The 24,484-nt window shown below is 32.7% G+C and overlaps 2 protein-coding genes across 4 annotated transcripts; both read right to left on the bottom strand.

The window, feature by feature from the left end:
• Positions 1 to 1,673: 1,673 nt before the first annotated feature.
• LOC109150654 (fatty-acid-binding protein 2) lies at positions 1,674 to 5,925 on the bottom strand. Its single transcript, XM_019298638.1, has 11 exons — positions 5,654 to 5,925; positions 4,290 to 4,837; positions 3,961 to 4,183; positions 3,563 to 3,638; positions 3,364 to 3,466; positions 3,167 to 3,235; positions 2,950 to 2,986; positions 2,778 to 2,852; positions 2,620 to 2,671; positions 2,432 to 2,476; positions 1,674 to 2,312 (listed from the first exon to the last, which is right to left on the bottom strand). Exons 2-11 carry the CDS (start codon positions 4,745 to 4,747, stop codon positions 2,215 to 2,217), a joined length of 1,236 nt encoding a protein of 411 aa, XP_019154183.1. The 5' UTR covers positions 4,748 to 4,837; positions 5,654 to 5,925; the 3' UTR covers positions 1,674 to 2,214.
• Positions 5,926 to 15,885: 9,960 nt separating this feature from the next.
• On the bottom strand, positions 15,886 to 23,611 carry LOC109150600 (guanine nucleotide-binding protein alpha-1 subunit). Of its 3 annotated transcripts, XM_019298552.1 has the most exons (15): positions 23,530 to 23,611; positions 23,007 to 23,073; positions 21,645 to 21,849; positions 21,458 to 21,530; positions 21,048 to 21,085; positions 20,856 to 20,945; positions 20,504 to 20,581; positions 20,231 to 20,338; positions 20,014 to 20,115; positions 18,451 to 18,506; positions 17,261 to 17,395; positions 16,956 to 17,049; positions 16,779 to 16,838; positions 16,625 to 16,704; positions 16,019 to 16,442 (listed from the first exon to the last, which is right to left on the bottom strand). In XM_019298552.1, exons 3-15 carry the CDS (start codon positions 21,705 to 21,707, stop codon positions 16,265 to 16,267), a joined length of 1,155 nt encoding a protein of 384 aa, XP_019154097.1. In that variant the 5' UTR covers positions 21,708 to 21,849; positions 23,007 to 23,073; positions 23,530 to 23,611; the 3' UTR covers positions 16,019 to 16,264. The 3 variants fall into 3 exon arrangements, with proteins under 3 accessions (XP_019154096.1, XP_019154097.1, XP_019154098.1); XM_019298551.1 differs by lacking the exon at positions 23,007 to 23,073 and having other exon boundaries at positions 15,886 to 16,442; XM_019298553.1 differs by lacking the exon at positions 23,007 to 23,073 and having other exon boundaries at positions 21,645 to 21,804.
• Between the last annotated feature and the right edge of the window lie 873 nt (positions 23,612 to 24,484).

Below are 24,484 nucleotides of genomic sequence, written 5' to 3'. Positions count from 1 at the left end.
CGGAACGACATGAAACGGTTGTCGTTTCTTTTCATTAAATAAAATGACATCATTTTGAAATTCGGTTATAATCGATTATGCACCGCGGTACACGATATATTTTGCCCATGCAACATTGTGTGATTGTGATGGCAAATTATGATGTGCATCCATATGCACCATGCATGGTGCATACGGATACAAAAACGACGTCGTTTTAATAAAATGCGCGTCTCCCCTTAAAAAAAAAAATCAGGTTCGATTCCCAACAACAACATATGAACTAAAATTCCATAATCGATGAACTATAATTCCATAATCGATGAACTATAATTCCATAATCTAATCTATGAACTAAAAATTCCAGAATGAATGAACTAAAATTCCATAATCTATAAACTAAAATTTCAGAATCGATGAACTACAATTCCATAATCGATGAACTATAATTCCATAATCAATGAACTATAATTCCATAATCTATGAACTAAAATTCCAAAATGAATGAACAATATAATGTTGTTGCTGGGAATCGAACCTGAATTTTTTTTAAAGAGGAGACGCGCGTTTTTTAATAAAACAACGTCATTTTGGCATCTGTATGCACCATGCATAGTGCGTACGGATGCACAGCATAACTATCCGATTGTGATCGTTATTATTATGGACCACTGGTAGGCTGGGCCAAATGATGGGCCTCTTAGTTTGGGTTAATTCTAAAAATGAAGTAGATTTATTTATTTATTTATTTGTTCTCCATAAACAAATATTGGAAACCATGATTTTAAATTTATTATTTAATATTACTTTCACTTAACTATCACAATCTTGAAAATCGTGTTTGCACATATTTAATTGGCGTTCGCACACATTTAATCTAATGTAGACCATTAAAAAATATTAGATGGATGAACATGATTTGTTATCATATTCTCACCTAAGCAAGTGTTCTCATATGATCCTATATATATATATATATATATATATATATATATATATATATATATATATATATATATATATATATATATATATATATATATATATATTAGGTGCGATCGCTCCTTCCCGTGTAGTCAGTGCGGCCGCACTAATAGTTATGCAAATCTGCAACATCAATGTTAGAAAATACACAACAAAAAATACATTGTTCAGAAATACACCATTAGGCGTGGGGAGTTATATGATTTTTTTTTTTTTGGGTGTATTGTGCATTTTTGATGTATTTTTGTATTTCATTGTTATGCATTTTCTTAACACTGTTGGTGCCTTTTGTTAACACTATTGGTGCATTTTATAAGCGCGCGCACACACATACACACACACACGGAGTATATGATAAAATGACAAACCAATCTTAGCCTTACATTTGAAAAAAAAAAAATCAAACAAATCAATGATTATATGGAAATTGTGTTGATGTTAAAAAAACAAAACAGAAAAACATAAAAAACAATCGTATGCAAGGATAAGGGGGCAAATTATACTTTAGATCATTATTCACATCACAAAGTAAATCACCAATAAATATTCAATATTAATATACTAGCAGTTCATTTTTAATGTACTAAAATAATATACTAAGTGTTTGTCAATAATCACCATACAATGTGGACGAACATATATGTCAATGATCACCTTACAATATGAAGCACGGTCCATAGTATAAACATAAAGATTGGGAGAAGGGCTAGTGATGCCCAAAACGATTCACATATAATATAATGCTACAGAGCTTAAACCCAATAGGATGGATCCAATCTATTAACCAGCAATTCAACTATGAATATAAATGGCTTACTTGACCTTATAAGTTTAGCTTAATAAGGATACCAAAAAGTAGGATTTGCTAATTACCACAAAGTAGTAAATCAAAAGATGATAACATCTTTCTTTCTTAAGCTAAACTAATTAAATTTCATTCACTTTGCTGCAATCAATGATCACTAAAAAGTAGGATTTACAACTAACTACTAAGAGCAGCTTCTTGATCACCCATGACCAGAAGGTTGCCAGGCATTTGCATATTAAATTTTAGATTTTACAATGTGTATGAATTGCACCCCTGTAAGGGTTCGTTCAACAATAATACCGACCACCTACCAACTCATTTAACTCTCGTCTTGAAATTGATTTTTCGTATTAGTATCCCAAAACAACTTGAAAACCGCCCCGGGAACTCCAAGCACAACTAACGTGTGTTCCTGAGGGAGGAAGTGGAAACAAAAACAAACCTCAACACCCCCTTATAATGCTAGCCACGTTTTGTCCAATCTGTTCCTTTGTTTTCTCGCAAATAGGGAGATCACCAATGTACATATCAAAAAAGGCCCCTGGAAAACAAAACCAATAGTAAATGTCATTTGGGCAATTTTTCTTTCTTAAAAGTAGTTATCTTGAAGCATCAACTCATGGCTACTCCAAATTTATTTTTTTAAAAAAAGACACTTACTACACAATTCCTTGCTATGAACTGTTCCAATATGATTACCACCAACTGCACAAACAAACGACCATTTTTTACAAATCAAAAAAACATTAAATTTTGCTTACAGACATGTTACAGTCAAGTGAGGGAGAGTGTTACCAAAAAGGTGAAACAACAAATAACAAATCTTTAACAGTATGTCAGCCACTTACTCTCGGTGATCAGATGTCCATCGGCCGTACGCCGAAAATTGATTGTCGTACCCTAAAGGTTTTATATTCATACAAAAAATTCAATTACGTGATTCTAGAAATAAAAAATAAAATAAAATAAAAAGGAGAATATAATGCAAGAATAAATGAGTACTTACAACATGTAAAGGGATATCTTGAGAGAAGATTGAACCAAATGTTTGTATGCAATGAAAATCAGTCTCAGGATTTGTCTGCAAAACAACAATTGTCAATATAAAAGCGTAGACAACGCTTGCATGAAAAAAAAAAAAAAAAAAAAAAAAAAAAAAAACTCTACCAACAACTAACCTTCAATAGTCGAGCTCGAAGGGATTTCTCAAAAGAACTGCAAGAAAATGGGAATTATAGACTTGTATATAAGAACAGTATATCACAAATGCATAATTAATTCCTCATGCATATCAACTTTACCATATCAAGGTCAAATCAATTGCATCTTCACATTAATAAAAGTTTCAAAATAATTACTAGTTCTGAAACTAGAAGAATGCATAATTTGACTTACTCTCTGACATTTTTAATTTTGATTCCATTGCAGCTAACTACAAGCCTAACCGTCATGTTGATATCCTCCCTGCATACATGCAACAAATACACATAAGGCAATAGATACACTAGAAATGATAACAAAAACAAAAAAAGAGTCCTCATTATTATGTTAACAAAAGTTGTTGAGAGTATTCAAGTACTATTTGCAGCTACCTCAAAAGATCTTGATAAAACTCATGCTGGTTGTTCAGTTCATACGTGGGAACAGAAGAATATTTTGGACCCAACTTCTGGCAGACATCAAAAGGATGAACATCTATAGACAATGCAAAAGCAGATCAAGTGTTTAGGATTAAATTTGGAAAAATGTTATGAGCAACTAACAAGTTTCTGTGCAAGAAGGGGAACTCACAGAACCCAAAGGCATAAACCTTCAAAGTTTTTATTCTGATTATATTCATAATACGGGACCCAGTTCCAACAAGGACCTGAAATATACATTGAGTTCAATTAGAAGCTTTTCTTAAATATCATTCACAAATAGGAAAATTGGGAAAATGACTGATCAAGTCAATAGACAATCTCCTAATCAAGCCTAAAAATGCTTCAGAAATATTTTCTGGAGGAAAACAGCACTCTGGCTAACTAAAATGTTACTATAAGTTTGATGATATTATCCCAAATATCTACAGGCAGCACCATAAAGAAACACTGCCCGTTAAACAATCTGCCCATAGAGTTAAAATCTTATTTACTGTGATAAAGATAAATATGTTGAATACTGAATAGTTCCACAGTTGATATGTTTACCTCAGATGTAAAACTAGAACTATTATCTCCGACAAATATGTTGTCCAAGATGGTAGGAAACTCAATCCCAGTTCTGGGCTCAACTGCATGTCTAGACCAATTTAACCTTTGAAAGAAAGAATTAGAGCATCCCCGATGTTCAACTTCACAAGGGCTTTGATCCATAGACATCTGTGTTTCCATAGGAGTAGATTCCAGAGGAATAGCAAGTAAATTCCTGGAGCTGATTGCCATACACACCATGCATAGTTAGAGTATAGCCATTGGTATACTTCGTTCATACCCAGGTCAATAGTTTTAAAATTAAAGAAATGAACAAAAGAGCTTACACATTATCAAACGGTGGCACCAATACAGCTGCTAATGAGAGTACTGGAATTGACTGAAGATAATTGGATTCTCTAAATAGTTGGTTTATAGTGAACTTAGAAAGTTTGCTAATTACCACCGGCATTGCAAACTTTCCTCTATAGCTAGATTTGGAAAAGGGAGAAATATTCTGTCCTTGGATTAACGAGTTAGATCTGGAGTGTGATCCATGCTGCTTGCTTGATATTCTAGAATTGATATTTGTATTTGAGCCCGTTGCAAACCATAGTAGCAGGGCACCAGCAAATTTTGAGAAGCAACTGAAAGCTTCTTGAAGTGCCAGACTTGAATTATCAACAACACAGTTAATATGATGCAGGAAATTCATTCCAAAACCATACGGCACAAGTGGATCCATTGGAAACATTTGAGATGGATCTTTATCAAAATCCATGAAAAGCAACCAATTCCTATGCATATCCAGCTATTGTTCCCAAACCAACACTTGTATGCAGGGACGGATAGAAGAATTCAGTTCGAAAAGAATGTTTGATGCAGTAGTGAACACCTGTTGAAGCATTGATGCAAGAAAGTGTTGAATTACCTCAAAACAAATAAAATTATATTAAATAAAAACAAACAAAACACTCATACTCAAAAAAAAAAAAAAAAACACACACACAAACAAACAAACAAAACACTTAGCGGCAGGTAAACAACGCCAGACATATCAGACATATGTAGTCAATCATAGTATTATAGAGTAATATGAAAGTAATAAACAAATCATTCAACTATCCAAACCCTGCTAGTCCGAATGACTACCACCTTAGCAAATTATTTGGGAAAAAAAAAAAAAAAAAAAAGACCATAGTACTGATAAAAAGACACCAAGACAAGTTTTGATCTGTGAAATATCTACAAAGGAATGAATGAAAAGCAGCTATAACAAACTATTCTAAACAAATATTGTCAAGAAAATGGCATAAAATAAGTTGTGACTACATAAAGTAGGGTTATTAATTTTCACATATTAGTGGAATAGTCTCATAACCTCCTATTCTAAATGCACAAGGAATTAGTAAAAGTAAAGGATACATTTCTGGGAACAACATAAAAAATAATTTTCAAAAATCATTTCTAACATACACAGCATTGGACATTATAGTTTCCCAAATTATTGGCAGTCAAATCCCAGAAAATATCAGCCGCCCATAACAATCATGACACTGAAGCAATATTATAAGTATGATCTTCAACAAATAACACAAGAAAAAAGCAAAGCCAATTACAAGAATTCCTTCAGCCATTGCATCAAGAATTTGAAAGTAAATATCACCCAATGAATCAAGAAAATCAAATTCGAGGAAGAAAGAGAACAGACCCGAAAAGAAATACGAGATATCTAAGTAATCCTTGAAATTGGGCAGAGCAATTCACAAGGGTTTCCGTTGCATTCCTCCCTAAAAAATCAGAAGGCAATCCAAAAGTAGTTTTTCTGTTTGTCTTAGGGTTTAGTAGTTTAAGGAGCAGTAAAGCAAGGAATATGCTTAGGGAAGGAAAGGAAAAGAGCCCTTTTCTTTGATTCGGCTAACTCTCCCAGACCCAGAGTACATGAAAAATTATAGATCAACACAAACACGGTGTTCTAAAAGCGATGCCACTCGCCTTTCTCAAGGAATTGCCAATACACCAAAACTTGTCACCAATCTTATGACTTCTTTTTTTTTTTTTTTAATGCTATTGACTCTATTATAATGTATATCTATTCATACATACTTTCTCAATCTACTAAATTCATACTGGGGTTCGAAGTTGAGACCTCTCATTTGATGGGTCACAGCTATGCCACTTAACCACAAGACATTCAAAATCTTATGACTTTTCTTCTTTTCTCGAAAAATAGGTATCACTATTTCTTTCGAGTTAATACTCAATTTAGTCGTGGATTATAATTAATTTTTTATTTAGTTTGAACGTCATTTTGTGTTTAATTGGATCTTGGACTTTGATTATTTAATTTTATTGAGTCCTCCGATGTTAAAATTAATTACTAAATCGTAAAAAGTCATCATAATTGAAGATTAAATTGGATAAAATCATCATAGTCAATTACCTAATTAAACAAAAAAAATTTACTAAATCGATAAAAAAAAAATACTATAATCGATGACTCAATTGGATATTAACTCATTTCTTTTTACAAATACAAATATGAAATTAAATCTGAAATATATTACATAGAATCATCTAAGTATTTCTAATATTTAGTATTCAACATTCAACATTATATTAAGTCAGATATATCGTTACATTCTACGTATACAAATATGAATTGAATTTGACATCTCTTATATAAATAGAATAGTCAACTTTTTTTTTTTTTATGGGAGAAGAATAGTCAACTTTTTTTAATAATACTATGCTATTAAGTATTCAATAATCACATTAAAAGTTGAGTAAGTAGGCAATTAACGAACATCAATTTCTCAAAACCTCTTGTTGCATCCATCAAGCTCCTACTTAGACTACTAAATCCATATAGAGATTAATTACTGAAAGAAAAAATTCAATAATTGATGGACTAAGAGCTACCTTATATATGAATATTTGAAAGAGAATGACAGAGATTATAAATTAGAGTGAGTGTATGAGAGAGAAGGATTGGGTTCAACTGCAAGGGGTGGGTTTTTGGAATAGTAGAATGGAAGAAAAGCTGAGAAAGAATATTGAATGATATGCGCGTTTGGCACACAGCAAGGCCACAGTCGGGCGCGTGCAGTGCACACGCTCGGCTACGCGTCAAACGCGCCTGACATGCATGTACCGAAAACATATATTTTTTTTCAAAAAAAATCAATTTTAATTTTTTTTTCTCTCTCCCCTCTCACCTTCTCTTTCCTAACCACACTTACATAAACCCCTCAAAAACAGCAATGGAGATCAACTAATGTGGATGCTCTAAGTATATAATATGATTACTAAATGATTAAAAACATCATTTTCTCTTTATATACAATACGATCACTAATGATTTAAAACATTGTTATGCTAAACATTATGTATTTCGAGTGTATATGGATTTAGTGTGACAATGACTTTGTGATCTAATGTCATGGAGTGACTCTCCCAAATGAGAGATATTGAGTTTGAGTCCCAATAAGCGGTATTGACTCTTTATGCTTTAGTAAGTTGAAAAAGTAACTATAAACAGATTATATATTATACCAGAGTCAGTAATTACTAAAAAAAAAATGTATTTCGAGTCTGAAATGAGTATATCACTTTTATAATATTTTTGGTGATAGATACATTCTCATCAATAATACCTAATTTGTACAACATATTTTATAAAAGAAAAATATGGGGACCCCACAACTACATGCTCACTATGTCTCTTTCAAGCATGTGGGTTTCCTTCTACGAAACTGCATGTGCACCACTGCCAATTTCAATTTCAGTTTTTTCCCACTTCTTATTCTCAAACTTCTTTTTTTTTGGCAAACAAGCAAACATTTTATTTTTAATTATAATTTCGACAAACATTCAAAATATTAGGGAGTATCATTTTGTACAAATTTATCATATCTAATAGTACTTTAGGGTAGTATTTATACCGTTGTAACCCCAAAGAAACGTCAATAGTAATGCTATCAAATCATAAAGTCAGACAAATTAAAACAAATCTTTTACCCCTCCAATTGTTTGTATAATTCTTGTTAATGTTGATTTGATGTGAACTCAAAAGAAAAATAAAAAAATGCAGACAACTATCATCGTCCAAACATTTGTTGTCAACGTAACATTTTATGTGCATTTTTTTAACCTTCACAAATCAAATGTGTCTTATAAATTGTATAACTATTTATTTGATGACTACAATGTTCTCCCAAATGTCGGTGTGCACAAAGAATCTACCCACTTTGGACATAATTACCACACTGCCGCTGCCGAGGTCGAACATTGGTCTCTTCTCCCAAATACTGTCTACTGAACCATTGAGTTAAGCTCGTGCAGGCTTGATGACTACAATCTAACTTTATCTATAGTAGTTGTTTCAACTAATAATTCTATATTTATTTGTTGGTTACAAAATGAATTATAATGAAAATACATTAAATGATACAAAATTGGATGAAGTGACATCCTCGTTTCCAAAGAAATGTCTTTGCCCTATTTTTGTGGTCACATTCATATTTGTAGAGAGGTTTCCTTCCTTTCTGTTTGATTCCTTAATTTGTCTCACAACAAATGTCTTTGCACTATTTTTATGGCCACATTCATCGACAACTTTCTTAGATTCATGTCAACTATTCATTTTTGTTTCTTTTATTGCTTAGAAATTTGGAGTTTAATTTTAATTTGATGAAAACAAAAAATTCTTGACTTCTCCCGTTCAAATAAATATGACATTTTCATGTAAAATTTAACAAGTAAATTAGATTTAGAATACTTTTAGTTTGCGAAGTACTTCGTTCACAAACAAAAATACTTTGAAGTTGGCAAAAATTGATATAAAGTTAACTACATATATAATAAGTAACAAATATTCACTTAATGCATAATTTATTTTATTTAAAAGACTAATTCATAGTTAACAAGTGATAGAGCCTAATGAAAAAATTAATATTCCTAAGCTTGGGAAACATACACAAGTTATATCGGAAGCTATTTAACCAAATGGCAGTATTCATTGCTTGTTAGTTGATTAATTTGATTGATATTTTAATTATCTTGATTGATTTATCAACAAGAAATATGTCAAACTCATCACCTATAAATAGGACTCATCCTATTAAACTCAAGCCATCCCAATAGCTTCATTCTTCATACATTTTCTACTCATATTTATCTTGTTCTTAAATCCTTCTTATTCTTTTAGAGTCTCTTTGAACCTTTATTTGTGATATACTCCAACTCCATAGATTTCCTTGTAATCTTTGTGGAGTAGAATATTTTGTCAAGAGACTAGAGATCGAAGTTGTGAGCTTCATTATTGTATTTGGTCTAATTAGCCTTTATTGATTATACCATTGTAATAATTGTTGGATTAGTCGTCAAGATCCATCTTGTAGAGGGTTGTTGAGCGAGTTTGAAATACTCAACGATAGTAGTAGTTATTTGATTAATTGTTAAAATCATATGTGATTTTTTGTTTGTAATCTAAAACTTGCAAGTACGTGTATAATTTGTTAGGTAAATTTTGAAAGGCCTAACAAGGGTATTCACCAATGAGTGGTATTCATTGGAATTAGGACATTGGCTGAGGAAGGCAAGGATGTTAGATTCTTAAATCTAGATGATTAGTTTTAAGTAGTGAATTAGGCGATTGTCAAAGTACTACAAATATCAATATCTTCTACTCTCTATTCTTCTTTGTACCTTTACTTTTTGCATTTGCTATCGTCTTTCTGTAACATTTCCATTATGTCATCATTAAGTGGTGCAAGTTAATAGGCCATTTATGGCCATAATGTTGTGGTTTGAAACGGAAGTAACGGTTTCCGTTATTAACATATAATGATGGCATGTAGGTTATATATATGTGTATGGTCCTCCCACTGCTCCTGTGACTTGTTACTACACCATCTAGTTGTACAGAAGCCAAGTGGTAGACAAAATCCTAAAATTCTTTACTGTTCTTCAAACAATGTATCGAAGATTACAACTATGGCTGGAGATTCTTTGATCATATGCTTCCGCTATAAGGTTAGATTACATGTATTATTTGTGTATTTCTAACATTTGGTATCAGAGCCTGTATAATCTCTGCCTAGTTGGTCAAAATTGCATGAATATATTTTGAACAAAATATATATGCTATACGTTTTTTTGTTGCCAATGGAATTGTAGCAATTTTTCAGTGTATGTTCATATATTACTTTTGCAAATCACTATGCATATACATAATTTGTGCTATTTGCCTTATAAAGTGTATTACTATGTATATACATAATTTGTTGCATTATATATATACATTCGTATATCGAAGTAAGCAATTCACTGTGTATATAGTTTTTGTTTTCAAAAATTGTTCATATGCAAATGTCTCCCTTTGCGGAGGATTAAATGCATCAATTCATTCTAAGTATATACATTTTGTATATGCTTATTTTTGAAAAAAAAAATTATTTCAAAAATTATTACAAATTTATATTTTAATTACATGTTTTTGAAACATTATATTTGTAATAAATATATTTGCCGGATTTGGTTGCCGGAATTCCTTTTTCTGCATGGTCGGGGTTGCCGCCATTACTGTCGGTGGAGCACCATTCCCGCTGCCACCCATTCCTATGAGGTGGATAATCTATCAAGTGGTGATACCTCAAGCCGTTGGAGCTATTGTCACCACTCCTGGTCGTGTTCCAGCAGAGCTGAGGGAGGCGGGAGGCATCACCACTTGATAGATTATCCACCTCATAGGAATGGGCGGCAGCGGGAATTTTAAGTAGTAGCCACGGTATCTTTTATTAATTGAAATTTTGTGAGATCACATACAGTCATAGACGTATTGATTGTGATTAATTATATGATATAATAAAATTTAGCCCACAGGCAATTTTGTTATGATTATATGATTAATTAGGGTAAAAACACCAAACTATGATCATAATTTAGCCCACAGACAATTATGTATCGGAATATAGTTTTGGTGAGTTTTATCATTATAGATAGGAAAGTCAATTTATTTAATATATGGTTGTAATATAAATAAATTGGCGTCTTCTATCATAAAGTTATGATATATGTACATATTCAAAGAGTATTTTCATGTGTACATTTTGTGGTACTAGTCTAATTTCTTTTATGTGTATTTATTATGCATAGAAATTAAAATTGGATTAATAGCTTAGTACATTAATATTCTTTTGTGTACAAATATCAAGTGATCAATACAATTTCATAACTGAAATTATTAATTATTTTGATCACGTTGTGACTAATTACATAAAGTATAATAAAATCTACCCACGGGAATTTTATTATATTAATGTAAATAGTCAGAATAAAATATCGAATCATATTTCTTAATTTACCCACAGGGATTAAGAAAAGGAACATGGTTTGATAGTTTTATCATAAAGTTGTAGATGGATCTAATTGAATGAAAATTTAGCCCATAGGCAAGTTTTATGTCATTAGATTCTTCTATCACTTTGATAATAATTTTATCGTAAAGTTTTAGTTGAGTCTAATTGAACAAAACTTTAGCCCACAGGCAAAGTTTTGTGTCACTAGATTCTTCTATTTGATTCTCATAAAGTCTCAGTTGAGTCTAATTGAATAAATCTTTAGCCTACAGGCAAGTTTTATGACATTAGATTCTTCTGTTTAAATTGATGAACAAGATAAAATTTTATCATACCAATTTTAGAATTTATAACTTTAAGGCTAGTTATAATTCTATGTCACATGAGTTGCATTGGCAACACATGTATTTTATTAAAACTCTAAAACTTTAGTAACTTGAAATTGTTAATGTATGTGGCTTACTTGGTTTTTCAGTCCAACCACAATCGAGCCTTTGAATTTGGACATGATATACCTTTTGGATCCTTATATTGGAAGTGTACATATCTAGCTAAATTTCAACTAAAGCAATTTAATTTGTTTAAGTAGTTGGAAATTGTGTCTGTTACATGTACATATTTAACATGTCCAACTATGGTGGGGAATTATAATCCTTGTTAAATTAGTTGGCCTTGAGGATCATTAGTGTGTATATCATTTATGCTCAAAAATAACTTTATTAGTGGGAGTAATGGTTTGATCAGTGGGAGTGATCATTTAAAAGATCAATAAGATGCCTCATTTGATCAGTGGTAGTGATCATTTGGAAAGATCATTAAAAATGTCTCACTTTAAGATTGCTCCACTTCAAGGATAAGACACATTGCCTTATTATTATAAAATCAATAGTTCAATTTGTTGAACTACAAGTTGTGCAACATGTTTCTGAAAATGTTGTAACAACATTAATATTTTTTATTATAACAATGACATTAAGTTTATGGTGAACTATCACGAGTTAGATTCTTTAGCATTTATTTGGAGTCTTTCGTCTCATCAAATTGATCCTGGGCCATTAAGATTTAAAAGGTTCAAGATTCAATGTTGAGAGACATAAAGCATGCAAAGACTCATGATGTTGGTTCATATAGATGAATCTTGAGGATTTTTTGTTTTTATGATGATACAATATTTTTGTTGTTTCATAAAGTTACATTAATAAATCCTCGTTATTGCTTTGTTCCTTTGTTTGTTTTGGATATCATTTATAAGGTGTATGTTTAAAATTCCGTTTGTGGGTTTAGACTCATGAATTTGTTATCTAAGTTGTTGGAATATGGACTACTCAATTATTATCTTTGGCTAAAATTAATGAGAGTAGGAGTGGCAGACGTATCAACTCTGAAAACTTAGCTGTCAGCGATAATATTAAAGATAATGAGTTAGTCGTGCAATATATTAGCATTTTTGCTAATAGTTTCAGATCTCTACTTAAGGCATGCTTATAAGAATTTTAGGGATCATAGAGGGTACATGGAACTTATTATGTGACTATATTGTACGTACATTTAAGTTGTCACCTCTATGTAATTTGGATGGTTTCTCCTATGGTTATGCGCATATTTATTTGAGAAACGTCCATAAGGTTGGACCAAGAGTAAACGTATGGTTTATTCATAAAGGACCTGAGTTGGGAATCAAAATGCATGTGATGCATAGATGGTATTACTCACCTTTTTAATTTAGAGGACATACCACTATGATTCATGTTTTTTTATCTTCAACAAAGGTTGTGCCAATACTTGCACCAAGTGGAAAATTGTAACATTTTCCATTAATATTGTACAAATGAAGTTGTGCAAGTTTATTAGGCCAAATTTAGTCATTGCGGCAATAATTAGTTTTTGATAACTAATTATAATCAAGAATGAACATACGGTTTATTCATTAAGTTTTATACCACAAGGTACTTACAGAAGAAGTTACATTGTAATCATAAGTGGATACTACTCTGATTAAGAGGAACTATCTCTATGGTTCATGTTTTTGCTTCTTTGAGTTAATATTTGCATCAAGTGGTAGAATGTAACATTTTCATTATGTCACCATTAAGTGGTGCAAGTTAATAGGCCATTTATGGCCACAATGTTGTGGTTTGAAACGGAAGTAACGGTTTCCATTACTTAACCTATAATGATGGCATGTAGGTTATATATATGTGTATGGTCCTCCCACTGGTCATGTGACTTGTTACTACACCATCTAGTTGTACAGGAGACCAAGTGGTAGACAAAATCCTAAAATTCTTTACTGTTCTTCAAACAATGTATCGAAGATTACAACTATGGCTGGAGATTCTTGATATATGCTTCCGCTATAAGGTTAGATTACATGTATTATTTGTGTATTTCTAACACTTTCAACTTGTTAACATAATTGTATAGGCACAAACCTACACTACACAAAACATTTATCTTAGAATATTTGCATAAATCTTTGTACCATTTATCAATGATACTAGAGGCAATTCATACTCCACAAAAGAAGCCACAAATTCATTTACACAACGCATTTATCACTGTACCATCAATTGTAACTTTTAAATTGTTCCAACACTCACATTAACATCAATTTTAATTACAAGGTGAACAAATTTTACCACCTTACAAAAATCTCATCTTTATATTAAGCTTATGCAAAATTAAAGATGATTTTTTTTTTTTTTTTTGCTAGTGCTGAGCTGGTCTTCAAGTCTTCAAGAGTGTGGCATCCTAAATATCAAAATTGGGACAGGCAAGTAGTAGAGCTCCACAAATCCATTCTTCACTGCCCTCTCTGTAGCGTATACTTCGGTCAAGACAATGCCACCGTCTATGATTCATCTGCCAACACACCCACATGTTTGTTGTCCGACTTTACTTTTCCTTTTTTGGTCTTTTTTTGTGAGCAGAATCATAATATATATATATATATATATATATATATATATATATATGCTAGGTTCATATGCAATCAATCCTTCCCATGTAGTCGTGTAGCCTGGTACATTATTTACATATTTTGGTGGTACATCCACTCCCTAAAAGTGCATCACAGTTCACTCATAAATGCACCACGCTCTAGCATGTAGTGCACCACCGAAGTATACACGCTGTAGAAAATTACCAAAATGCATGCCACCGCGTTTTTCCCATTATAGTGCACCACAGGCCAGCAATTTGTGGTACAGCATAGTTCACTCAAAAGTGCACCAAGCTCTCATAAGTGCACCACACCCCAACACTTAGTGCACCACCAAAATATACATGATGTAGAAAATTATCAAAATGCCATCACATTTTTTCTCATTAGTGCACCACAGGCCAGCACTTTGGCCCTGTTTGGTAAGAAATTGGCCTATAGGCCAATTTTGGCTTATTTGACCACTAATAATTATTTGATTTAGTTAAAATATCAATATAAGTGTTTGGTTAATTAGCTTTTTGCAACTCTAAAATGCTAAAATTCAAAAAGCTACTCCAAACAACTTTTTCAATTAGCTTTTTGGAAAAAGAAATTATACCAAGCAGCTATCAGCTAACAGCTAATTTACCAAACACTTTTCTACAACAGCTAATGTTATCAGCTAGTTATACCCTCTAATTAACACAATCAGCTAACAGCCATTTACCGAAAAGGGCTTTTGTGGTACACCATAGATCTCCCAAAACTGCACCACAGAGCACTCACAAGTGCACCACATCCCAGCACTTAGTGCACCACTGAAATATACATAATGCAGAAAATTATCAAAATGTCACCGCATTGTTTTCAATCTTCATTGATTTTCAATCGTTGATTTGAGCAAATCTAACGGTCCAAATGAACCTGCACGACCGCATGGGAGAGCAACGCCACATTTGAACCAAATTATATATATATATGAAAAGAATCTAACTTAGTTCACCTTACAAGGTGTCACATGGTATAATAACTCGATATTGGCTTACCCTATGTAAATATATTGTAAAAAGTGTTTTCATAAAAATGATTAGTACGTACCAATACGTAAAAGTGTCGTTATTATGTAACGTGGGCACGAATTAAGTGTGCCGAATGTTTTGGTTTGACTTAACGTAAAAGGAACTTTCAAAAAAACAATCTTGCCTAGCAAAAGCGCTTTTGCTTTCACGGTCACGCTGCCTAAGATGACTCTATCAAAAAATATCGCCTACTCTTCAAATCCTGGACGGCACCGTCTTGTCAGCGCCAACCCACAAATCTCACACGTTTACAAAAATATAAATATGATTATCACAAAATAGTATATGTTGGGATCAACAGACCATTTTTTGCAAACAACAATGGTCAAATTGTTGACTTGTGGTTTGACTTAATAACCACAAAGTCACAAATTCAACTCTCAATAAAAACGGTCTATTAGTCTTCTTAATTTAAGCTGATCAGCTATAAACAACTTAAATTGATTTACTTCTTTGTAATTTTTTATAGTTAAAGTCACAAAGTGAAATTTACTCAGTACACACTCTTAAATAATTACCGTGAGTTTATGTCCTTACCCCGAAAAAAAGAACAAAAAGGTAGTTGTTGAGATGAAAGAGAGGTGGATGCCAATGCCAATTCCATTTCTGGGAATATAAGAATGAAGATGATTTAAAACATTTTGCACACTAATCCCTACTTGATTGTCCGTCACCAATACAATAACAAAATAACACAAATGTTATAGCCAGTGCAGCAGTCCATATACAACTCTTACATTGAGCCAGCCTGTGATCAAATAATTACACCAATGAACAGCCAAATAAAACGACAGCTAATCCTCCTCGCTGGAGAAGAGCAGCCAGCAGGTTATAAAAGAATCAACTTCTTTGATATGGGGGCAGCAAACTAAACAAAACTTTTAACCTGTAGCAAATGCCAAAACTTTTAACTCCGCGCATCTTTTTCCAATATATCAACATTTCTCCTTTGTAGATTGTCACAACAAACCCGCTTCAAACAGGTTTCTCCTTCTCAATGTCTCGTCTACCAGTTTGAAAGTCTTCTTTACAAGCTTCTGGTCAAGGGCCGTGGTTCTATAGATTTTAAAAACCCGGTCCACACAATCAGGGGCAGTGTTCTGGAAATACGACTCTTCAAATTTCTTTTTAACAAACCTAAGTGTTCGTCACCAAAACATGGAATACCCATTCAGCACATCAGCTTTTACACAAGATAATAAAAAAAATATTAAAATTATTTAACACAGTCAATATCTTGCCAGAGACTTATGAACCCAGAAATACTGCAAATAAAATTTTCCCCAAATTTAATCATGCTAGCACAACAAAATGCTTACTCGTATGCATGTTCAATCTCTTGTTTTCCCGAGGAAACTGGCTGGTAATCTTTGTACCACTCACATACATTGAGAGGCACCTAGAAACAAAGAACGTCAAAATGCTGATCTAATGGGTCTGACAAAACAATGTTCATGAATAACACGTACTTACTTTCAGAACCTTCTTTTCAAATAAATCAAATTTGTTGAGAAATAACATGAATGATGTTTTCTGCACAGTAAAATGCAAAGTTCAGCAAACCTGCTTTATAGAGAAACCGTAACCATGATAAAGGAGAATTCAAATAAAGAACAAAGCCAGAGACTCACTAACATGTTATAAACATACCTCAAAACATGGCTGTTTCAGAATCCACTCAAAGAGTTCTTTGCTCTCCATCATCCGATTCTTGTTTTCATCCTCAAATAGTGTCTGATCATACCTGACACAATAAACCAATATATGTAAATCCACGTATAGGTCTTCCATGCATGATCAGATAACTATTCACATAGTCCAAACTTTAAGTCTGTCTCAATGATTTCTTTGGTTCTTTCTCATTAATACATTACTCCACAACAGCTAAACTCATAAATCTCCAAGAATCATAAATCTTTCAAGCAAACTAGACAGCACAGGAAGAGAAGTCTTACTCACTAATAGCAGCACAAAATATTACAGCTGTGACACCCTCAAATAGATGGATCCACTTTCTTCTTTCATTTCTCTGACCTCCAACATCAAAAAGACGATATACTTCACCACTCTTTTTATTCTCCCCAACTGGGCTGCAGATATTTTGAGAGTTACTAAGATATGTATTGCACAAATAAAGATAAACAAACCATAAATAGTTCTTTTTAATTACAATAACAAGCAAATAATGTATGAGTTCAGTACTCGTTAGAATACCGACATAGAAAAAGAATGGTTTTATTATTTTGCACCTTGGTTCAGCCATACAAGCAGGAAGTAATGTATGTAGCATTATAAGAATGAACAATAGCACCAGAAAAGAGCCCCAATTTTCGAGTTGTGCAAAAAGTAAAACCTAATGATGAAAACCCAAGCAAGACCAACTTCATGACCAAACTACATAACCAACTCATTTAACAATGCTCAAACAGCACAGTACGCTTTAGTCTCCAAGCACATAGTTCAAAGTATTATGTATACCATGATGCATTACTACATGAAAACTAGGCTGCAACCTTGGATTTTTCTTAACTAGAATCAATCATCAACAGGCTACATTTAGCTAAAAGTAAACATATTAAAAAAAACAATTAATAATAAATGCACAGTATAAGGTGTAATAATAGTCCATTTCAATGAGCAATAATACTTCTGCGGTTCCGCCTGCCCATTAGCATACTAATGTAAATGATATGATTTACATGAACAAAGAAACATAACTTTCTAGAGGGTAATCAGTTCTACTTCATGATTGTTTTTATAACAGAATCAAGCCAGCCACAGTGCCACACTCACTTTCGCCACATTTTTCATTTTTGTGGACAGAATAACTAAAGTAGACTTATCAAAGATAGTTCCCGCTAAGGTGAACAAGCATGGACACATTCGTTCATAAAAATAAACAATTTAACTAAACAAATGGTAAGCTAAAAAAAAAAAAAAAAAAAAAAAAAAAAAAAAAGAAATCTAAGTTGCAATTCACTTAATAGAAATGGAGAAAAGTATGCAATGATGTACTACAATGCAATGAGAATACTGAAATTGTGGAAACTAAAATGGTTTATTGGATCTTTTCTTTCCTTCTTATTTATTTATTTCTCCCCTAGCTGAGAAAGGAAATACATGAGATGATGACAGTAGAAGTCACCTGAACTGGATTTCAACAACGCCAGTTGTTCGAATACGGGCATATAGGATATCATCCTTCAAAACAGTAAAAATAAGTTCCATTAACGAGAATGCACAAAGAATTACATTACTGATGAAGACAAGAATACTGTGTATAGTTCTACTAAAACCAAGTGTTATTCAAAAAGGAAAAAAAGATGGAACGTCCTAATAAAGCCATGGATGTATGTTGACAACCACCCAGTAAGTAGCAAATAAAACAGTGGTTATCATTCCAATAACTCTCCAAACAATGTGATCAGATAGATATAACACTTAGATAATGCTGAACCATCAATGGAAATCAAATAAAACAATTACCTTGATAAAACAATAATTATGGTAAGAACATAAACAACATCCAGGTATATATCAAAAAGGTGTACGAGTATCTCCCTAAAGTGAAAAATAAATCAGTGCACCTAATAGTAACAAATGCAGTTATGAAGAATGGCCCAACCAACTATTGCAAGCAATAGAAAGGATTTTCTAGTGTTTGGGTAATATATGTTCATGTTGGTTGGCCAAATTCGGCCAAAATGGGTTGGGATTGGGGGAATTTTGCCAACAAGCTAAAGGGCCAAAAATGCAGTCAGCCAGTCACAACTCACAAGGTCTGTATGCTGACCATAGCTCATGGCCTTGGGTCTGCCAAGCACATATTTAATTGGGTTGAGCCTAAAGGTGGTTGTTGACGGTTACAACTGGGCAGTTATGCAAGGGAGGTCACCCCTTAAATAGGGGGTGGTGGAGTTGTGTCATTTGGCAGATCTCTTTCCAACGATGGAACCGTTGACAAATTGTACTGAAACAGTGAAACATTCACTTATGCTCAATTAAATAAAGGGAAAATGTTCTTATGCACTACCATCAATCCATATTATATCATTCCTCACATCACTTATTCCAACTGCAGACATTCTCCATTAGGTTTGTGTCAGGCCAATCTAAAAAACCAATCTAGCATTCAGAATATTCCTATTCTTGAATTCTCCATCATCTTAAAACAAATGTTAAAGTCATTACAATGTTGCAATAAGCACATACAGAGGACAAAAGGTGTAAAACACACTTTAGTGATAGAAGTGCTGAATCAATAATGGATTGTTAGACTATCCACATGTTTTTGAATGGAAAATACTACCCATGACATACAGTATTAAAAAAATAAAATAAAAAAATGAAAACCATTTAAAATAAGCAAAGTAAGAGATAACTTTCAACTAGCAAAATGAAATGTCTGAAGATAACATTCTAGTACTAAGACCAGCAAGACTGAGATTCTTGGCATTAAAAGAATAAATCCTGGAAAGAGAGGACCTATTGAAATGTTAATCAACTTTCCACAATACAATACTATATTACTAGTAGATTCTAAACATTTTATTTTTCAGTCCTCAAGAACTTAATCAGAAGATGATACTTATCTAAAAAAGCACTATCTCCTAGAGAAAGCAGGGAGCATGATAGATGCAGCACTCTAGAAAAGATGATTTTACTACACATAATGTGAGGAAAAAAGAGTAACTAGTGCTTATCATACCTTTGTGGGAACATAATTAGCTTCAGAAAATCTATGTAAATTTTCCATAAAGTAATGTGCGCAATCTGGAACTTGAAGCTCATTACCACGTGAATATGTTTCCTACAGGGCAACAGAAATGACATCAAACACTAGAACCACTATCTTCCAAGGAAAATCCAAAGGGTTTCTTATTTTAAGTGAAGGAAAAAAAACCACTGCAGAGATGAAAAGTAACCTGTACAGCAGGGTCTTTCCAAAGAGCTTCTATCTCCTGGGCCATATCCTTTGTTAGGAGAGGATAATCCAACCTGCCTCCAAGTTCAGAAAGTTTTTCCCCAATTTCCTGATGCATAGTACTATATGTTATTTTTCACAGAAATAGGAACAGGCAAGAACTTGTTTTTAAATTCAATCGAACTCACCAATTACTTATAAAGAATTTTTTAAAAAAATTAATGAAAGAGAAAAGTAAGTACAACAAAATTGCATAATATTAAATGATTCAAACCTTATTTTCATCTGAAATCACATACTTCGAAGAATCATCTTCACTTTGAGCTAGTTCTTTTGACCCATCATGTAGAATCTGTTTGTAACATTAAACAATCACCAAGACAGAATTTACAGACTTATAGTTCTCTAATGATACTTAAATCTACAATGGGGTTTGATCAATTGTTAAAGGCATACATCAAGCATATTCAAAAAGGGAAATTTCCAACACGCCCTCTAATATTTCAACATGCTCTTTCTACAATGTGGTTTATAATTCTAAAATGCATATCTCTAGCATCAGTGATCAAGTGTTTACATATCACAAAAAGGGAAATAACCAACACACCCTTTCTTATAATTCATACTTTTATTGTCTGATAGATGTTGGCATGAATGACTGGGATATAGCTCTTTAGCTCTGCATCGTCAAAGCCAGTTTGAAATAAAAGTTTTATCTGCTCAAAAAAATTTAAAAGATCTGGATCAATTAGAAAACACATCTACAAAGGAAAATGAAGAATGAATAACTAAATAAATCTCATATTTCACGTTCTCACCTGTTTGAAGATTGTAGACTTCCCTGAATCTCCAGCACCTTTTAACAAAAACAAGCAAGCGAATCAGTCTATGAGCAAGAAGGGCTTAAATAACAATGTAGATATAAAAAGGAGACTTGGGGAAAAAAGGGAAGGCAAAAGAGCATTTCATGAACTCATCTAGACATTTCAAAAAGCATGCAATAACCTGTATTGAAGAATGTGCATGATATGTTTCTCCAAAAAGCAAGCTTAATAAATGTAATTTTAAAATACAAAAGCAGCCAAGAATTATATGATCACATCTTTTTTAAGCTCAAGAAATTGAAGTTAAATCATCTTCACAATGTCAATAGACTCACAAGGATCATGAGCTAGCATGGTCTGTGAGAGAGAAGAAAATTTTTATAGATTAACATCTTTCATCTCACCAAGTAGAAGAAGTTTCTGAATATGCTTCTCAGCCTTCGTTTCTTGTTCAATCCGCCTTTCTATTTCTGCAGTCTGAGATGCAAGATCATAGAAGGAAATTACAGCAGGGAAGAGAGATAGACAATGTAAGAGGAAGCAGTCTGTAGGGAGAACCTATCAAGAATATCTTTTGCCAATAAGTAGTACCTGTGCATTTTCCTCGGAATCAGCTTGATTGTAGTGTCTATGTTTACTACATAGCAAACCCATGTTTTTTTTAATACTATAAACAGCATAGAAATGTGTGATAATCCAGCTCAAGACTTAAAATTCCTTCTTTAAAACTCCTACATTATGTCTTCCATGCTTACCATTTATAGCCAAATACAAGCTCCACCCGTTAAACAAATTACTACAAAACAGAGGAAGGGCTTCAATAAAATTGAATTTCATTTATATTTACTCAATTGTCAATTCAATTGAAAAAACACTATACAAATGCATAACACTTCAACAAATGTTCAATACTTCCCATATTGGAATAACCATCCCGTATTACTCATGAAATGGCATAAGCAGCAACAAGCAGAACAGAGATAATAATGTAAGAGTATAACATGATTTTATCCCAAGACAAATTGTAAACAAAAATAAAGAACGATGAAATATAAACTCATGAAAGAACCTATCCACACAGCCAAAGGAATTGCTATAGTCAAACTAAAACATGACCAGGCACAATCAATAACAACAAAACCTTGTCTTTTATATATGTACAGAGCAACAAAGACCATGGTCATAGCATTGGTCATTGGAATCTTATTAAATACTTGTCTTTCTTAACAGTAGTAAATACCACTAAGAAAAGTACATTTCATAAATATTAATTGTACCAATGGCGTTATAGCATGCCACTGAATAGCAAGTAACTAGCTCTGATTTCAATCTTCTTTTACAACAATCAAGTCACCCAGTAAAACCTGTATTACAATTCTACAAACATCAGACTTCTGAATAAAAATTAAACCAAGTTTACTGGTCCTTAGCAGTCCTCCTCAATTCAATCTATATAATCTTGAAATTGTGTCACTCATTCTCAAAATGGTGTGCACAATGAAGGTAAAATGCTATGAAATAATCAGTAGATCCATCTAAATGATAAAAAGCAGGTTCAAAACAGTAATAGTAATATAAAACTCAAAGAAGAGAGAAAGTGATGGTCTATTTTTACAACATTTGGTGCACACATTGCTTTGGTGGCATGACATTCATCTGGCCATAATTAGCCCATTAGCATTAGAAATGTAACACATTACAATTCATATAGCTGTAAGTCATGTACACAGCAACAACAATTTGTAACTACAAGAAAATTAATGAATTAAAATAGTATTAGTTCTAAGAAACAGAAAATTGAGTAAATTATAATCAATCATCCACTATTGCAAGCTGGAAACTGTAAGTGTGATAAATGATAGGAATTTGTAAAATTTGCAAATAATTATGCATGTTAATTAAAATTTTATATAAAGAAAAATATAAAAGACATTTAAAATAAAACATATATACCATGCAATTGAACTGCAGAATAGTTGAATCCATTTGCCCGGATATTGAGAGATCAGGTTTCTTATCTCTACGAATGGATTACAATATATTGTATAAGTTGCACCGTAGCAGGGATGATGGGTAACTAAAAGTGAGTTCGGAATGCACCACACGATTATCCCCAAATCTGACCAAAAACTCAAATGGATCTTGAAGAACTTGAACCATGATATTTAATACACTCAAATCTCCAGTATTTTTGAGCTAATTCAGTTACTTTAATACACCGCTCCGATTTCAAATCTTCATAAACAATTTCAACAGACACTAAATTAAAGACTTAACCTGGTGAACAATTCCAGAAACTGACACACTCCATAATCATTTCCACAAATTGAGAAAAGCCAAACAAAAACACAACTTAGTTACCCATACAGAAAAAAAAAAAAAAAAAAAAAAAAAAAAAAAAAACCAAAAAAAACAAAAAAAAAAAACAAAAATTGATGCAGAAATACAAATTTATACAAAGTACAAGAGTTGATACCTCCAAACAGGTACAGCTTCAGAGCTTCTCCTGTAGGATCTTGAGGCGAGTGGGATTAGGGTTTCTCTCTCTCTCTCTCTCTCTCTCTCTCTCTCTCTCTCTCTCTCTCTCTCTCTCTCTTTATGTTTCTTTAACGGATTTAAAGGTTCAGAAAATTACCAACCCACCACTCAAAAACACATCAGTCAAACTGTTTGACTAGAGTTCTTCTTTTTTCTTTTTTCTTTTTATTAGTAACAGTTGTCACTTTGTGACTACTTGAGTTGAGTGTTTGACTGGATCCTATTTGGAAATTGAGAAGGATAATTAAAGATGTTTGATTTAAAATTTTAAGATAAATCAATGTGATTAAGATATGATTGGATCATATAGTTTGATTAACATTTCAATGTTCAATTTTGTTATGCTCGTCACTACAAATTTTCTACCTTAATTTATATCCGTTTTTTATATGTTAATAAATGTATAGGTGTTGTACATTTTAAGTTTATTGGACAAAAGTGTCCATACTACATACTTGTTAGACAAAATTATTCATTACACCTTTATAAATCCATTACTATTTTTTTTGTAATCCAAAGGAAGGGTGTTACCCATATATTTATGAAGAAATAAAGGGAAAGAGTTTGATTTACATAATAAAGTGGCGCCAAAAGAAAAAAGAGCTGCAGTCATATTCTAAATAAGGAACAATTTCTGCTGGAGGATGGTGGAGTATGTGGATGCCACGAGGATGAGAGATTGCCATTCTCGCAAGAGCGTCCGCTGTGCCATTTTGCTCACGAGGTATCCAAGCGATTCTCCAATCTCTTATACCCTGCAATTCTCGTCTGCATGTAGCCAGAAGGTTGTATACAAAAGAGTTTGGCAATGAGTCAGAAGTGATACCATCAACTATGGCCTTGGAGTCACTTTCGAAAATAACCTGTTGAAGATCAAGAGCTTTGGCGAGTTG

Source organism: Ipomoea nil, unplaced genomic scaffold (assembly GCF_001879475.1).
Source record: "Ipomoea nil cultivar Tokyo-kokei standard unplaced genomic scaffold, Asagao_1.1 scaffold2279, whole genome shotgun sequence".
In the NCBI taxonomy this organism is placed as follows: Eukaryota; Viridiplantae; Streptophyta; class Magnoliopsida; order Solanales; family Convolvulaceae; genus Ipomoea; species Ipomoea nil.
Note: the sequence above shows the minus strand (reverse complement) of the source record. Positions and strands in the feature narration are given on the sequence as shown.

Coding starts and splice junctions, on each gene's coding strand:
- LOC109150654 (XM_019298638.1), bottom strand. CDS start 4,747: ATGCATAGGAATTGGTTGCTTTTCATGGATTTTGATAAAGATCCATCT. Junction 4,184..4,289: donor GTGCCACCGTTTGATAATGT/GTAAGCTCTTTT, acceptor TATGGCAATCAG/CTCCAGGAATTTACTTGCTA. Junction 3,467..3,562: donor GGTTTATGCCTTTGGGTTCT/GTGAGTTCCCCT, acceptor CATTGTCTATAG/ATGTTCATCCTTTTGATGTC.
- LOC109150600 (XM_019298551.1), bottom strand. CDS start 21,707: ATGGGTTTGCTATGTAGTAAACATAGACACTACAATCAAGCTGATTCC. Junction 21,086..21,457: donor TCAGAAACTTCTTCTACTTG/GTGAGATGAAAG, acceptor TTTTGTTAAAAG/GTGCTGGAGATTCAGGGAAG. Junction 18,507..20,013: donor CTAATTATGTTCCCACAAAG/GTATGATAAGCA, acceptor ACTGTTTTGAAG/GATGATATCCTATATGCCCG.